This window comes from Mus pahari, chromosome 2 (assembly GCF_900095145.1).
Source record: "Mus pahari chromosome 2, PAHARI_EIJ_v1.1, whole genome shotgun sequence".
NCBI lineage: Eukaryota > Metazoa > Chordata > Mammalia > Rodentia > Muridae > Mus > Mus pahari.
Window position 1 is genome coordinate 149,678,823 of NC_034591.1, and position 16,232 is coordinate 149,695,054.

At 44.1% G+C, this 16,232-nt stretch overlaps 1 protein-coding gene across 1 annotated transcript in view; it reads right to left on the reverse strand.

Moving 5' to 3' along the window:
• Positions 1 to 1,267: 1,267 nt before the first annotated feature.
• Dusp16 (dual specificity phosphatase 16) overlaps positions 1,268 to 16,232 on the reverse strand; it is an 83,521-nt gene continuing 68,556 nt past the window's right edge. The window contains exons 5-7 of the mRNA XM_021190629.2: positions 12,147 to 12,306; positions 5,584 to 5,707; positions 1,268 to 4,871 (exon numbers count right to left, since the gene is read on the reverse strand). Coding sequence (XP_021046288.1) covers positions 3,704 to 4,871; positions 5,584 to 5,707; positions 12,147 to 12,306 — 1,452 coding nt within the window. The 3' untranslated portion in view covers positions 1,268 to 3,703. The remainder of the gene's footprint in view (positions 4,872 to 5,583; positions 5,708 to 12,146; positions 12,307 to 16,232) is intronic.

The following is a 16,232-nucleotide window of genomic DNA, read 5'->3' on the forward strand; positions in this document are numbered from 1 at the left end:
GGAAGTGTAAGGCAAAAAATTCCTTTCTTCTCCAAGTTGCTTTTGGTCATGGTGTTTTATCACAGGAACAGAAACCCCTTTGTTTCCCTCAAAGTTGTATCATTAGTAATCATATATCCATATGATGCATATATTCGTGTATATGTACATATATTTCTTGCCTTCTTTTAGCAGTTAATTTCGAATATAAAATGTACTGTGATTCTAGATACCTAGCCATGCTGTCTGCAGAGTAAATCTTTGATGAAATGAGTTTCAGGAACACCTTAGGCTGGAGCAGAGGGATGGTCTGATTTTGTGGTGTCTTTGGTTCAAGTGCTAGGGAATCCAACCCAGGGCCTTGCATGCTAGGTAAGCTCTCTGCCACTGAGCTGCATTCCCAGCAGCAGTGTTGGTGGGGTCTGTCTGTCTCTCTCTCTCTCTCTCTCTCTCTCTCTCTCTCTCTCTCTCTCTCTCTCTGTGTGTGTGTGTGTGTGTGTACACTTTACACAGTGTTGTGGAATTAATTGGTTATTTTCCTCCATCTTGACATGGGTTCTAGCGATCTTGAAAACAAGTTGCGGGGCTTACATGGCACACACCTCTACCCACTGAGCTATCTCACAGGCCCATGGTTTCCTTTAGAGCCATTCTGTCTGCCTTGTAGTGACAGCAGCATTATCTCGTTAGTGTGTACTTCTGGTTAAACTGGTGAGGCTAAGTTTCTCATATGATCAAATGTCACTAAGGTATATATAACATAGGGAACAGTTTGTCTTTTGGTTGAAATGGGGTCTCATTAAGTAGTCAGGTCTCCTTACCCACTGTGTAGCCACAGATAACTATAAACTCCTGCGGTCTCTACCATTATACCATGAGTGCTGGGATTCCCATCATTCACCATGTCTGGTTTATATAGGGATCAAATTCAGTGCCTCATGAATGTGAGCTAAGCACTGTACCACCTGAGCCTCATTTCAGCTTCTGAGAGCACTGTTTAAAGGCTGCCCTGTTTTCCCTGTAAGGACTACGGAAGCATTTGTGGTAGGTGCATATGCAGGCAGCTGTCTTTGTGTGTCCTGAAATCAGGCAGGAAGGAAAGCCTCCTCAGTGTGTGCCTGGCATAGGGAACACAGACCAGCATCTGCCTCTGTTCCATGTAAATGACACATGGATGTATCAGCTGCTACCTCCACTCCAAATGGTTAAAACTGTCACTTGCAGTTCTGTGACATTGTGGTTCCCGAGGGTGGGAGCTGCAAGGAGAAAGCCACTCCTCACACTTATGTATAAACAGGTACCAGTTCTGATTTTATTTCATCATATTAACATACATGACACTTGAGAATGAGAAATGCACAAGTGAACCATTCAACAGCTTGCCTTTTACTCAAGGACACGATATTCATATTAAACATTTATACAGTCTTCCCACTTAATGGCCTGAACGGTTTCCAGCATTTCTCACAGAGTCTAGTTTTGCTCATTAAAATCACCATTTTGCATCATCCCAGTAGACTTCACAGGCAGGCTTCCCTGTGCTTACATGAGGAGACCTAACCACCACACCACCCACAACAGCCCTTTCAACATGGTAGTTGTGATTCTAAGAACTGAAATGACATTAGTGATGAGGGACTGACAGCTGTAGTGTATGACTATCAGCTACACAGTCCAGAGAGCACTTCTCTACATGACATATGGCATTAGGTAACACACTGCCAAAGATGCCGAAGCCAAATCCCCAGTCTTCCTGGAATATACTTAATGTTGAAGCTGTTGCTTTCATTCTTAAATAAATTATGTCTTACCAGTGTGACCAGATTTTAAGAAGGTGGATTGTTGCATACTAAGTGTGTGTATACAATGTATCAAAATGTACTGTGAAGCTTTGAGAACTTTAGACATTTTGATATATATCTAGATAGATTGCTGAACAGAATCTCCAAGAGTGGCAACGTGCTCCCTGTGCAGTATCTGCTCTGCCTTCATCTTATGCCCACACACAGCTTATCTGTACAGAACCAGTCTGTCCATGAGGCCCATAATCCCCCTCACAATCAAGCCTGTCCGCTTCCAACCACCATCATTCTATGCTGGTTTTAGCAATCACTCTAGGAAACAGTAAGTCACATCCTAGTCAAAGGACCATCCATTTCACTAACAGAAAAACCTGAGATATGAGTCAGCCCCTAGCTACACTTACAGTAAAGAACAATGACAACATCTACCCCACACCCACACCCTGCTGACGTGAGTGAATTAAGGCCATAAGGAAGATCGTACTCTAGAGGATACAACTCAAGCCAGGAAGTTTAAAGCAGATCTGGACTATTGTGTACACTTGTTCTTATTTCCTCGTCTCAGCTGCCAGGATTGAGTCTACACAGTGATTGTATGTCAGGGACCAAGACACCACTGTGGTCCTTCACTCTGCTATGCCCCTTCCTCAGAAAGAAAGCATGCTGGGAGAGTTTTGGGAAAGAGCTTTCCTGTACTCAAAACTAAGCAACATTCAACAGCGCCTTCTTAACCTTTCTAGTATGTTTTATTCTGGCTAGTTCTTGCTTACCAAAGCCCATGGTAAGTTTGGAAGTCTAAGAAGATTCTAGAAATATTACCCTCGTTGCATACCATAGAGGAAAAAAGCCAAGGAAATCCATTTCCTGCTTCAGGTTTTACCTTCCCAAGTCTTGCCATAGTTTTATTCCAGGACATGAAACAGAAGTGAAAAGCGTTGGTTCTGGGTGAGAACCTGAAGGTTCTGTCAGTCTGCTACCAAGCCCAGTGATTCATGTTTATCTCTAAACCAAGTCTGTGGTCAAGTGAAGAAGTAACAATCCCACTAAAGATAATTCTTGTATTATAAGGAGGGAGACTTGTTTAGTGTTTCATCCCTGGCTTAAGTCTCTAAGCTATCTGACTGCCCAATCTCTGGCTAAGCTAAACTCTAGTTGGTTTTCCCTCTTCATTCAAGCTGACAGGAGGGGTACATGGGCAACAGGCCCACTGGGATTTTGTGCATAGTCTGGAAAGTGACAAGTTACCTACTTATTCACAATGCCTAGAAAATGGTCTACTAGACATGGTAGTGGTGATAGCCCCAAATGTCTTGTCTGAGGTACTGGATTGGTTATAAGTAAATCTAGGCAAGGCTCCTAAATAGTTCATCCAGCAGAATGATGTCCGTATCCTTCAGCTGTCAATCAAGTTTAGGTTTATTACGCAGCTTAAGACAGGATCATTTCCCTTGGAGTTACCATTAGGGTCTGTCCCTAGGAGGGTCTTCCCACTTGACCCACAGCTGGCTCAGTCTTAGCGCTAAGGTGCACTAGGGAAGGGCCTGGACAGAGATGAGTTCTGAGACCTCTGTTGCACGTGAAAATGGGAGGGATTTTGCCCTCTAACATTAAAAACAAACAACAAACAAACAAACAAACAAAACCCTTGCTTTTGTAGGAACAAGAAGATGTGCAATTCACTGAACCAAATCTCTTCTCCTGGCTGGGAGAATCCTAACATCTACCCTTCCACTCTTTTCTGAGAGTTAGCTATTCTCAGTGCAGGTGCTGAGAGAACAACTGTGTTGATCCATCTGTTGCTTTTATACCATAGCTCTATATTCCAAAAATATATATGTATGTACATATACATATTTCAGATTTACAGGGACTATTTTTTGTGAACAGGAAACAAAACTGTCAACAGAAGCTACGAGGTCTTCTCAAGAGACCTCGATGATCTCCATGCTGCCGGAGAAGCTGGACTGGCTGCCCACCTTGCCCAGCTCCTCCCTTGACCTGTTCTCTGACATAATGCTCTCTCCAAATTCCATTTGGCAGCTTCTGCGTTTAAACTGCTTTTCAAATGGGCTCTCTTCATGCCAGCTACGTCTCGAGTCAGCTCTGTCAGTAGGCTTCTGCCGCCTACGGACAGAATAGATTTGGTCACTGCAAGTGGGCAGCTGGCCACAGCTGTAGGCAGAGTAACTGCTGTTGCCTCCATAGATGGCTGAAGCAGAGTACAAGTGTGAAGGCTCTGCAGCAAAATACCAACTGCTGGTCAGGGAGGGGGCAGAGGACTGGGGAGCCAGAATATCTGAGTGCCAGCCCTTGAGGCCAAGCCCCGCAGACTTGGTGAGGTGTTGCTGGCTGGTGGAAAGGCCAAAAAGGAAGTTGGTATGGTAATTGTCCTCTACACTCCCGCTCCGGTGCAGTGATGAGAAGAAGGGCCTCTGGGTGGACCCACTACTGCTGGTTCTCACTGAGTGCAAGCGTGTGATCTGGCTCTCTGAAGGCCTGGGAGGTTGGGGCTGCTTGGGGATGTGGGCCTCCTCCTTATCCGGGCTGGTCTCTGGAGTCTGTTCTGATACCTCCTGAACGGGGGAGAACTGGCAGAGCTTGTTGGTCCCATCCAGTGTGGCAGAAGGTTTGTAGTATTCCAAAGCCTCCTCTGACGAGAAGCCATGTAGGGACGCTGCCATACTGGCTGAATACGAAACAGATTTGATATCGAGAGAGAAGGAACGCTTGAGCTTAGTGTTGTCTTCCAGCTTCTCTGAGGACAGCTGGAGCCCACTGAGAGCCTGTACCAGCGGACTGTCCTCTAAGAGTGACGGCTGTAAGCTGGGCACACTTGCAGGATGCACAAGCCTTTGCCCCGATGCCTCTGAGGTCGAGCTGGCACAGGGTGGACTGAGAGACAGTGCACTCTTCCATCCACCCTCTGAGGCTGCAGGCACAGGCTCACTGGGTTTGTCTGGGTGCAGCAGCTTGAGTTTGCTCTTTGGCCCTGACATTCCAGTCTGGTTATTAATCGTCTTCTCATAGTCCATGAGTTGGCCCATAAAATTAAAATTCGGAGATATAGTAGGTCTTTTTTCTTTCACAAATCTATAGAGAGGACAAAGCAAAACCCCTGAGTTTTACAACTGCACTTTGTCTTGAAGCTACTAAGAGAATGTGGGACAGGGCTACTCCACCTTCCCCGTGTTCTGGAAGAGGATTCATGTACAATTCTAGCACTGAGGTGGAGAACACCTTACCAGGGTGCTGTGGTATGATGGGTGCACACTAGAGGGTATCCTCTAGGCTCCTTGTTTCCAAGAAGCCAAGGCTGCCCATGCAGTTAATAAGAGGATTCTGCTCAACCCCAGGAAACGCCCCTCTCCCTGACACGCACAGCAGCACAGCCCCTCATCAGCTTCAGCATCCCAGGATTCCCTCTCCAACGTCCACTCACTCACATCTCAAGACCTCCCATAAGGAGATGGCACAGTGTCAGAGCACCCAGACTCAGTGGCATTGTGTAAGAGCTGCTTTCTCCACTTGTCAATCAGAATGCTGCTCTGTCGAGGGAAAGGGATAAGCTTCCCTGATCTATTACTAAAAAGTAGCTGAGGATGAACTCCACATGTTAGAAGAATGAAAGCTAAGCAGAACCAACTCTTCCTCAGTCTCTGCATGGCCATTAGTCACCAGGAACCTGTGATGTGTGTGACCAAAATCAGCTTTGTCTACATTCATCTGGTCACCCACCTTCATACCTCTTTCTGTTTCAGGGAAAATGAAAAGCATGGCCCATAAGCTGTGTTCCTGTCCTTACCTGTAAGCCTCATCTAGAGACATGCCCATCCTCTTCATGATGTAGGCGATAGCGATAGTGGCGGAGCGAGATATCCCAGCTAAGCAGTGGATAAGCACACAGCCGTTGGAGGCTTTTGCTTTCTCTGTGGGAGCAAATTTAAGAAAAGTCACTAGGGATTTTTTCAGTAAGGGGAACTTGTACTGGCCATTACTCTGAGTGTTACTGTTGGGTGTCTTCACCTGAAACTTCAAAGCAGATCTTACCTACACAGACTCCTAGTTATCCTTTACTGTCTACGGGGGAGGGGAAGAGTAGTTCTCTCACTATTAACATGTTATGAGCCATTAAGATCAAAAGGGATTATTAATAAGCAATGAATAGATTACTACCTCAGATTGCCAGGCTCTTAGTTCAATTTTTTTTTTTTTTTTTTTGGCCATGTAATGTGTATGTGTATGTAAGAATGAAAGTGGAGGGAAGCCAGAGGTCCACCTCAGTTGTCACTCCCCAGGAATGACAAAGTGCCTCACTAGCTTGGAGCTCACCAAGTAGACTAAGGTAGTGAGCTGGGGCAGCCTCCTGTTTCTGCCTCCCCAGTACTGGGATTACAAGAAAGCACCACCAAACCCATCATTTTTACATGGGTTCTGGGAATCAAACTCGGGTCTCAGGCTTGGACAGCAAGCACTTAGAGGCTGAGCTGTCTGCCCAGCTATTTGCTTAACTTGAAATCATGTCCATGCTACAGCACAGTTCTCTAATAGGAAGCAAGAGTTAGAGACTTGTGGACACCATTAGGAGCAAGCCAGGAGAGCCAGGGAGTGCTGCCCTCTCTGCTAAGGAGCTTCAGAGCTCACATGGAGGAGCAGATGACCTCCCAGACAGTCTACAAGCAACACCATTGTAACAAGTCCACGGCAGACTCTACCCTCAGCTACTACACATGTGCCCAGCTTAAAGTTGTCATGGAGCCAAGTCTGTTCCTTTGTATTTGTGATATAGTCAAAACTGAGGTTAATAATTCCAGCACTCGGGAGGCAGAGGCAGGNGGATTTCTGAGTTCGAGGCCAGCCTGGTCTACAGAGTGAGTTCCAGGACAGCCAGGGCTATACAGAGAAACCCTGTCTCCAAAAACAAAAACAAAAACAAAAAAACAAAACAAAACAAAACAAAAACTGAGGTTAAGATCATTTTTGTTTTGTCTTTTGTTTTTCCAAACAGGGTTTCTCTGGGTAGCCCTGGCTGTCCTGGAATTCACTCTGTAGATCAAGCTGGCCTCAAAATCAAGACATTCACCTGCCTCTGCCTTCCGAGTACTGGGATTAATGGTGTGGACTACCACCAGACAAGGTTAACATCCTTAAACATTATCAGAATACAAGGAGCCTGCCCTGCACACTGAACACTACAGAGCTGCTCCAGCCTCGCAGCCTGTGATACAGACTTCTAGTAAATGTAATTTATTATTCATTGCATACTAAATAATTTAAGAGTAATCAACAAGCAGCATTTCTGTTAGACAAGGGAGCCAAACAGGAAAGAATGAACACAATCTACACTGACACACTGGGCAGGCTAATACACAAAGCACACGGGCCTACACATACACATATGTTGACATCAACCGCCTACACTACCTTCTACTCAGTATTCTCTCTCTTCCTTGGCTGAAAGGCTCAAAGCAATTCTGATTTTCTGATTTTATGTCCCAGCATTATACTGTCCCTGTTATTTGGCTCTTCTCCAACTTTTGTCCTCTCTCGGTGTGTATGGTTGAATGTGTGTGTGGATCCCAGCCCCTAGCTGGAAGCTGGGAGCTGCTCCAAATCCCATGAAGAGAAGCAGGCTTGGAAGGGCTGGGGAGAAGAGCTTGCAGAGCAACACCCGTCAAAGCTCCACATCCAATTCCAGCACACATCCTAAAACCACGTGGCTTCAGTTTTCTTAATTTTGAATTTATTTCCTATTATTGCTAATAATGATCTGAGGCTGCAGAGGTGGTTCAGTGGTTAAGCGCACTCGGTGGGGTTTTGGCTCCCAGCACCCACACGGCAACTCACAACTGTCTGTAACCCCAGATCTAGTGTATTTGATGATCTTGTCTGACATCCTCAGGCACCAAACACATACACAGGTAATACAGGCATAAAAATAAATCTAAAAAAATTTCAAATGATAATTATCTTTTTAAAAAAAGTATAAGAACACGGTCCTGTTCTCAGTCCTCAACGTATTGAATACTAGCATATTTTATGCAGGCAGTTAATAGTATCTGGCACATATTCTTAAATATTTATTTATTTATTTAATGTATGTGAGTACGCTGTAGCTGTCTTCAGACGCTCTAGAAGAGGACATCAGATCCCATTACAGATGGTTGTGAGCCACCATGTGGTTGCTGGGAATTAAACTCAGGACCTCTGGAAGAGCAGTCAGTGCTCTTAACCACTGAGCCATCTCTCCAGCCCTGCACTTATTTAAAAAGCAATTTATTTAAAAAAAAAAAAAAAGAGGGAAATGGAAAGAAGGTTCAGCAAACAGAGTATCTGCTGTATGAGCTGAGTGACCTGTGTGAGCTGTCCTCTGGCCTCCGTGTATGGTGGCACATGTGTGCCCACAAGGTGAGACCTGATTCTCCAAAGTTTCCTCTGACCTCCAAAGATGCACCACATCACATGTCTGCTTGCCACATGTGTGCCTATACTTAATACATTACAAGGAAGAAGACAGTGTTTTACAACCCGACAGAACATGCACTACAATGTGGATGTGGGTTTCCTCCCCCTTTAGTTTTCTGTGCTCATGCTGAGATTTGGTTGGTTTTTTTACAACCACAATTCATCTGATAAGTTCTTTTAATTAAATATAAAAGTGCTTATTCTAGAGTGGGCTCACTAGCACATAGATCTTGACAGACTGAGTGCTAACCCAAGCCTTGGAACAGAAATCCCACACAAAGAGCTGGCAGAGAGGAAAGACCCCTGAGAGTAAAGCCCTCTCAGTACTGAGCAGGCTCAGGAGGCAGGCTGCTGGAGCTGGCACTCATGAGCCATGGAAGAAGTAAGGGGAGGTGGCTGCAAAGGTGGGAGCATGTGTGCGTGTGTGTGTGTGTGTGTGCGCGTGTGTGTGTGTGCGCGTGTGCGCGCGTGTGTGTGTGTGTGTGTGTGTGTGTGTGTGTGTGTTGTCTCTCAGGAATGCTAGGCTAAGAGCTATATTCTTACGTAGGAAATTAAGGAGACTCTGCAAGTTCTGGAGTGAAGAATAAGAAGGCAGAGATGGTGAAACTGGAAATAACATCAAGTTAGTACTACAGAAATTCAAAAGCAATGTTTGGAATTTTTTTTTAAAGGGACAGAAACTTTGCCTCAACAATAAAATAAACAAAAGGAGAGGACTGAAAAGTTAAGACTGAGAACCTGCTAAGAGCGAGGTGTCAGGAGCTCAAAAAGGAAGTGAGCATAGTTCAGCAGAGGGGAGAAAAGGAAAAAGTCCTCATGGTACTCTAAAATATCCGTTAGTCAGCGAGGGTAGCCAGTGCCTGTGGTCCCTACTACTCGGGAGGAGTGCTAGAGCCCAAAGGTTGAGGCCAGCCCAGCAGGAACATGTCAGAGAGAGGAGCAGAACACAGAAAGAGGCAAACATGTCCTCCGAGCTAACTCTGAGCTGTGTACTCTGCAAAGTGTACAGTGCCTAGAGACTTTCCGCTTAATCCTCATGCTCGCCCTGCTTTTTTTCAGGAAACACGCTCAAGAGAGTTTTAAGAGTTTTATGTTAGATACACACAATCACTTAACTGATAACCAGGGAGGCAGGACTCAAAGTTTGGCTCCAAAGTCCATCCTTTTAATCAGCTCTCTCTGTTGCCTCAGTACAGAATCATGGACTTGGGGGTGGGGCGGGGTTGAGCAGGAGCCAAGGAAGCAACCATGAAGAGGGAGCAGGAGCTTGGATCATGCCTCTGAATCAACATGACATCCAATGGGAACATTAATCACAATTGTCTGCTTGTTTTAGGGACTAAAAATTAATGCTATGCTAGATACACTTAGAGGTACAATAAGAAAGTATCAGTAAGAAGAATTTTCTTTATGATTATTTTAATGTGAACTGTTATAGCCTTTAATCTTGAGGCATTTTAAAGAACAAGTTCGAATTGATGACAGAAATTTCTGGAAAAACTGAAGTTCTAAAAGAGAGAGAGAGAGAGAGAGAGAGAGAGAGAGAGAGAGAGAGAGAGAGAGAGAGAGTGTTGAGGTACTGGAAAGGTGTTAATATATAAGACAGGGTGCTGGAGATGTAATAAGGCAATAAACATACAGAGGACATTGATGAAATACTGGAAAGAATGTCATTGTTCCTTAGAGAGAAATCTCAAGTACTGGGGTAAAGGCCAAAAATTCCATTTTTAAATCAGTTTCCCCAAGAATAGGGGATCTAATCAGTGGCCTGATATAATTTTTTCTTTCAAAAAAGTAAAATTCAGTTTTCCATTTAGGTATCATCATGGTTAATATCGAAGTTTAACTTGACTGGATTTAGAATCACCATGAAATTTTATACCTCTGGGTGTTTTATTGAGGATATTTTCAGAAACATTTAACTGAGCAAAGATGTTCTACCCATATGTGGGCAGTATTATCTCATAGGTCTTGAATGCTTCTATGCAGAAATTGGGATGTGCACCAGCATTCATCACTCTCTGATTCCTGACTGCAGACACAACAAGAGCAGTGTTCTTATGCTGCTTCTGTCATGATAGCTCCTCCATAGCAGACTGCACCCTCAAACTGTAAACCAGGGTACATCAAGGAAGAAATTTTACCTTGAGTTACTTCTGTTGGATGTATTGCCACATCAATGAAAAAAAAAAAAAAGTAACGAACTCTATTTCCCATTCTGCTTTGTCTTATGCATTGATGAGAGGAGTGCAAGGACTCAGAACTTGCCTGTCTTATGACTTTTCTCTTTGTTCACTCTCTGGAAACTTCTTTCTGCTTGTAGTGTTACCTTACCTGGTAAAATCAGACAGATACATTTGTATGTCTATAATTTGTGCTCTGAATCCTGCCTTGTGTATGTGGACAGCAATCTGAAGTAGAAAGGTGAATCAGAAGTCTCTTGTCACCTTCTTTGTTCTTCTATTTAGTGTTTACAAAGTAGCAGGAATTGTCTGCATACAGGGTGATCTCTGCCCCAGTCAGCTTGGCTAAGTATTTCCTGGCCTGTGTTCTTCTCTGAATTGAAAAGCTTAATTCTCATGGAATTTATTGAAAGTATTCAATGGAATGAGATTCGGGAATATGAGCAAGGATACTTGTGAGTATGGCATGTAAGAAAAGATGAAGAAAGGTGGACATTTCAACTCCCAGCAAATCATCAAGAAACTTCATTTCTCAATAAAACCATGATGAACTTTTCCAAGTGGTGACTGACTCATCTACTACATTTTAATTTTTCTGTCCTTTTTTTTTTTTTTTTTTTTTTTNGAAGAAGAAGAAGAAGAAGAAGAAGAAGAAGTCGTAGTAGTAGTAGTATATCAGAATTACCTGAAGCACCTAATTTTACTTTTTATGGGGAAAAATTTTAAATTATGTCTATGGGTATTTTGCCTACATGAGTATCTGTGAACTACTAATATATCTGGTGGTGCCAGAAGAGGACAGGAGAGTGTCAGATCTCCTGAAACTCCAGTCGCATAGTTTTAAGACAGCACACAGGGGCTGGGAATTGGGCCTGGGTCTTCCAGAAGAGTAGCCAGTGCTCTAAACTGATGAGCCAACCCCAGCTGAGCCCCTGGTTCTTTCTTTTTCATTACAATAACTAATTCACAGGATTTAATTATGGAGCTGTGTCCCTATTGGAGGAAAACAACAAGATATCCTTGCATGGAACAGAAGTGGTTGCATCTCATCTTGCCGCTCATGCCTCCTCTGCTCAGCCTTCACATCCAAGTACAAACCACCAAGTTACCAGATCCTGTGACATGCAGCACTAGGTCGCAGCACAGTGAGGAGGGGAAGCTCCCAATGAGGCCAAAGCAGAATAAAGTATGATACAGACAAACTTCTGTTATCACTCCTGCATATGCAAGTATGCTGAATTTCATTGGACTCAAAATACTTGGAACTATTGATGCATGAATTGAGGCTCAGAAAACCTTGTAACATATAAAAGGCCTTCAAATGTATTGGGATGTTTTCACAGGCCTAACTTTTCCCAAGGAAATCGCAGCAGTAAGAAAGAAGGAATAATGGCCAGGTTTATCAACGTTTCAAGGATTTAAAAAGTAGGGGAGAGGGAAGGATATTCTTGAAAGCTTAACCAATTTTTAAATACTTGCAACACATAATCATAGATTCTGCAAAGCTTTAACCTTGGTGCTGTTAAAAGTTAGCTAGCAGGTCACGGGCCAATCCCTTTGGGACAGCATAGCACACATCAGCTTGACCATTAAATAAGCAAGCAACATCATATGCTGTTTCCAGACTCGAAATCTCTAAAAGACCAAAGGGGAGGGAGTAGCTATACCTATCTGAGACAGTACAACTCAGAGGGCTTGGACCGTGTCTTGAGCCACATACCAATGAAATCCACAGACTTGTCCAGCCACGGCAGGATTCTCTCACAAAAGCTGTCATTCACAGGCACTCGCAGGAAGTGCGATTCAGGTATGAAGTCAGGCTTTGGACAGGTATTGCTGGCATTTAACACATAGCCAATCCCATTCTGTTGCATCAGGTCCTATATAGGGAAAGAGCAATTTAAGGGAATCATTTGTACAAAGAGTCATTTTGAAAGATTGATGTTGAATACTATAACAAGAATTACAAGTTTCTTTGCACATAATAAAATCCAAAATTCCAAAGAAGTAACATTTACAGACTTAAAGTTGAAAGTGAAAAAAAAGTTATGGACAAAAACCCATTTAAGATAGTGTCTGAGGAGCAACCATACATGATCAATCCATCAAGACACGGTCGTGTCCATTGCTGCAGAGAGAAGCAGAATAAAACATTCCACGAAACAACAGCACACACAGCTCTTTTCCCACACTGGCGATGCCGGGCGTTCTTGCTGCTTGGTTTCGAAGTCTTTCTGAAGGCTGCATCTGTTTATGTGTACGTAAGTTTATACCTACTATAAACTGGCATGTCCCACAGGCCTTTCACATTCAAGTGCCAGAACCAGCCACATTAGCTTTCTCCCCTTTTTTGCCCTGAACTCCTGTTTCCTCTCATCTCAACACTGATGAAACAATACATGAGAACATCCAACAGTCAGCTGGCAAGATCCTTATAATCCCATCGGGAAGGCTGCCGATCCACTCAGTATCACTTCCTCCATATGCCCTCTTTCTTCTCTCTATTCCCAACTACCACTCAGTGAGCAGTGCCCAAGATGTTTCCCCTCCAAACCAGATTCCTCACAACTTTCTTTTTTGAGATAATGCCTTGGCTGTGTATCCCAGGCTGGCCTCAAACTCCAGACTCGAATAATTCTTCTGCCTCAGCGTGCAAAGGATCTAGGCAGACTCTGCTTCATCTCTTTTACAACTAAGAGCAGGCTAAGTGCTCCTGACATGCTCAATCCCAGCGCACTGTATGTGCATTCACCCACGCTTCTGAATTTAGAAAGCTCCACCCCTGTCTTCCGGATGGCTTTCTCCCCATTTTTCATACTCAGCCTGACCTTACCTATGAATTAACCACTCTAAACACTATCCTTCTAAAGTTCTTTGTGCACACCATTAAAATAACTCAGCATTATAGGTTGCCATAATACAGTTAATTCTTGTCTCCCCTATAAAACAGTAAAACGATGAGAATTCATGAGTGGATCTTGTTTTCTTTGTGTAATTGCACTAATATGAATTTGTTATTTGGTAAGCTACTGCCAAACTGACCAGGCAAGCTGAGGCAGCCCCACGTCGATTCGTCTTCCCAGTACTGTCTTCTCAGGGTGTCTTTAAGCCTGAATACTAGGCAGCTCTGGCCATTCCTTCCTTGCCACTTTTTGTTGTTATTGTTGTTGTTGTTGTTTTAACTTTGTCAACTACTTTAGAGACAAACGATAGTTTCCTTCCTGTTTACCTTCCTGAAACGTACTGGGTCTCACATCTCTTCCTAAGACACTTGGTACAGTAAGTGTATTTTACTTTGTACAAAGAATTCAGATCATCTGGGCAACTCTCTCATTTCTGAGATGACATCAAGAAACAGCATTTTGATTTACATGGCTTTCTTGGATTGACCAACTCCTTCATTACACCAGAGTGCAAGGCTCCCCATGGGCTCCTCTGCTCTAATCAAGATCACTATCAGACCAAGAAGATCTTAATGGTGTTCATCACAACCTTTAATGCTCGGTGCTTGTGAAAGAGGGACACCCATTGTTCTCTAGGTGAACGACAGATACACCAGGTTTACCATCTGATTCACTGCCCTACATACCATCTGATTCCCACAGCCCCAGTGTGTCTCTGGAAGGAGACAAAAGAGACCCACTCGACCTAAGTTAGACTCTGAAGCATTTCTTAGTAATGTCCCGAAGGATGCCCCCCCACACACACACATACACACACACACCAACAGTATTACTAAGTTATTAGGTTGTGTTAAAAACAAAAAGAGGGGGCTAAAGAGATGGTTCAGCAATTAAAAGTACTTGTGTTTGTACAGGACTGAGGTTCTGTTTCCAGCACCCACGTGGTGGCTCACAACCATCTGTAATTCTAGTTCCAGGGAATCTGACACCCTCTTATGAACTCTGTAAGCACCAAGCATGCAGATGGTACATTTTATACATGCAGAAAAAAAATCTCACACATATACTGAATAAATGAATCTAAAAAAATTTTTTTAAAGAAGCAAAGGGAAATAGTAACAGACCATTCTTTCTACAAACTCAATAATGAAAATACAGACTTTTTAGAAAGGATGAGAATTACTTGCTTTAACAGCCCAAAGGCAACAGGTACTGCTATGGACAAAATACACTGCATATCACTAACTCACTAACTGCCAGAGGGAAAATATAGCAAGGCGCCTGACTTGCAGCCTGCTAACCCAGACAGACTTTATAGATGTGACAATTTAAACTACATTCAAAAATATTTGTCGAGAACCTTTATCAGAGGACTACTAACAGAACACTGTGGCACCCAGGACATACTAAGAAGACAATACCTACTAGGCCCTCGGCACTACACTAAGCATTGATTAGTTTTACTGAATCCTCAACTTTCTGTGTGATATGTTTTATTATTATTCCTACTATAAATGAGAAAACTAAAGCTTAGAGAGGTTATATAATATTTTATGAGTCTTACCTACACACACTGGTCTTGCATGCTAGAACCAGGACAGAATGCAAGATTCAAATCTAAAATACTCATTTCCAGAAACTACAGTTAGTTCCCAGAATACATTAAGCTTAAGCTTCTTCTAAGGCAAATTAAACAATGAAGTCATGAGCTCAAAAACCCACATGAAAAGCTAAGTGTTGTGGTGCCTGCTTGTGATCTCAGTGCTGGAGAGGCAGGGACAGACAGATGCCTAGGGCTCACTGGCCAGCCACCCTAGCCTACCGGTGAGCTCCAGGACAACGAGTAACCCTGTAGATGAAAAGGCAAGGGAGGCCTCCCTGACCCCAACAAAGGCAAAGAGACACCATGTTGGTGGTGCTGGTGTTTTATCAGTCAGGAGCAGATGGCAGTACTTTGTTTGTGCTAGCCTGATGCCTGGCTTGGTGGCCAAAGCTGTTTTATGCCTAGGACTCATAAAAATCAAATCAAATCCAGACAGCTCAGTGCAGGAGAAAGACAGACAGAAACCTGCCAACTGTCGTGCCAGCCTGCTTGCCACTATGCCATGTAGCAGGACAGAGGATGTCACCTAGGAGCCCAGAAGCTTCTTGAGAGCTGCAAAAGGAGTCAGCACAATGTGCTAGTATGTGGTGGGGAGCTGGGAAAGAGATAGTGAACAGTTTGAGCATTATGGAGAGAGATGGAACTGGAGACTTGAAGGTGGCCTTTGTGAGTGGCCAGCCCTGCTACCTGTGGCCATGGTAATGTCCCAGCCCTAGCTGCTGCTAGGAGCCATATCTGAGTCCATGGCTACACAGTGCTATGGGTCAACCATGATTACTACTAGAGAACATGAGGACGCCCCTGGTCAGCACAGCCACATGCCCAGAACCTGTACATAACTAGACCTACTACTTACTGGCTGCAGCCCTCTGAAAAGCTGGTCTAGCATTCTGCAGCTGAGCCTGGGGGGCAGAAATGAGGGTGAGCTGGCTTCCAGGGTGTGAGTATGGGACAGCTGATTGTGTACGCATCAGCTAGCTGGATGGTGGCACTGGAGCAGAGGTGATGATCTGCACCTCATCTTATCTCACCTCCAGCAGTGGGGAAAGCTACCCACAGGGTCTTGAGCTCAGGAGAGCAAGGCTGCCCCTCACACCCCACAGCAGTTGGAAGAGCTGGCCCTGCCCCTCAAGGGCTACAGCACTCAAGAGTTCTAGCCCCTAATCAGCAATCATTGGGAAGAGAGGCCCCTTGTTCTTGCAAACTCTATATATCCCAGTACAGGGAAACACCAGGGCCAAGAAGTGGGAGTGGGTGGGGAGGGGAGCAGAGGTGGGGGGAGGGTATAGGGAACTTTCGG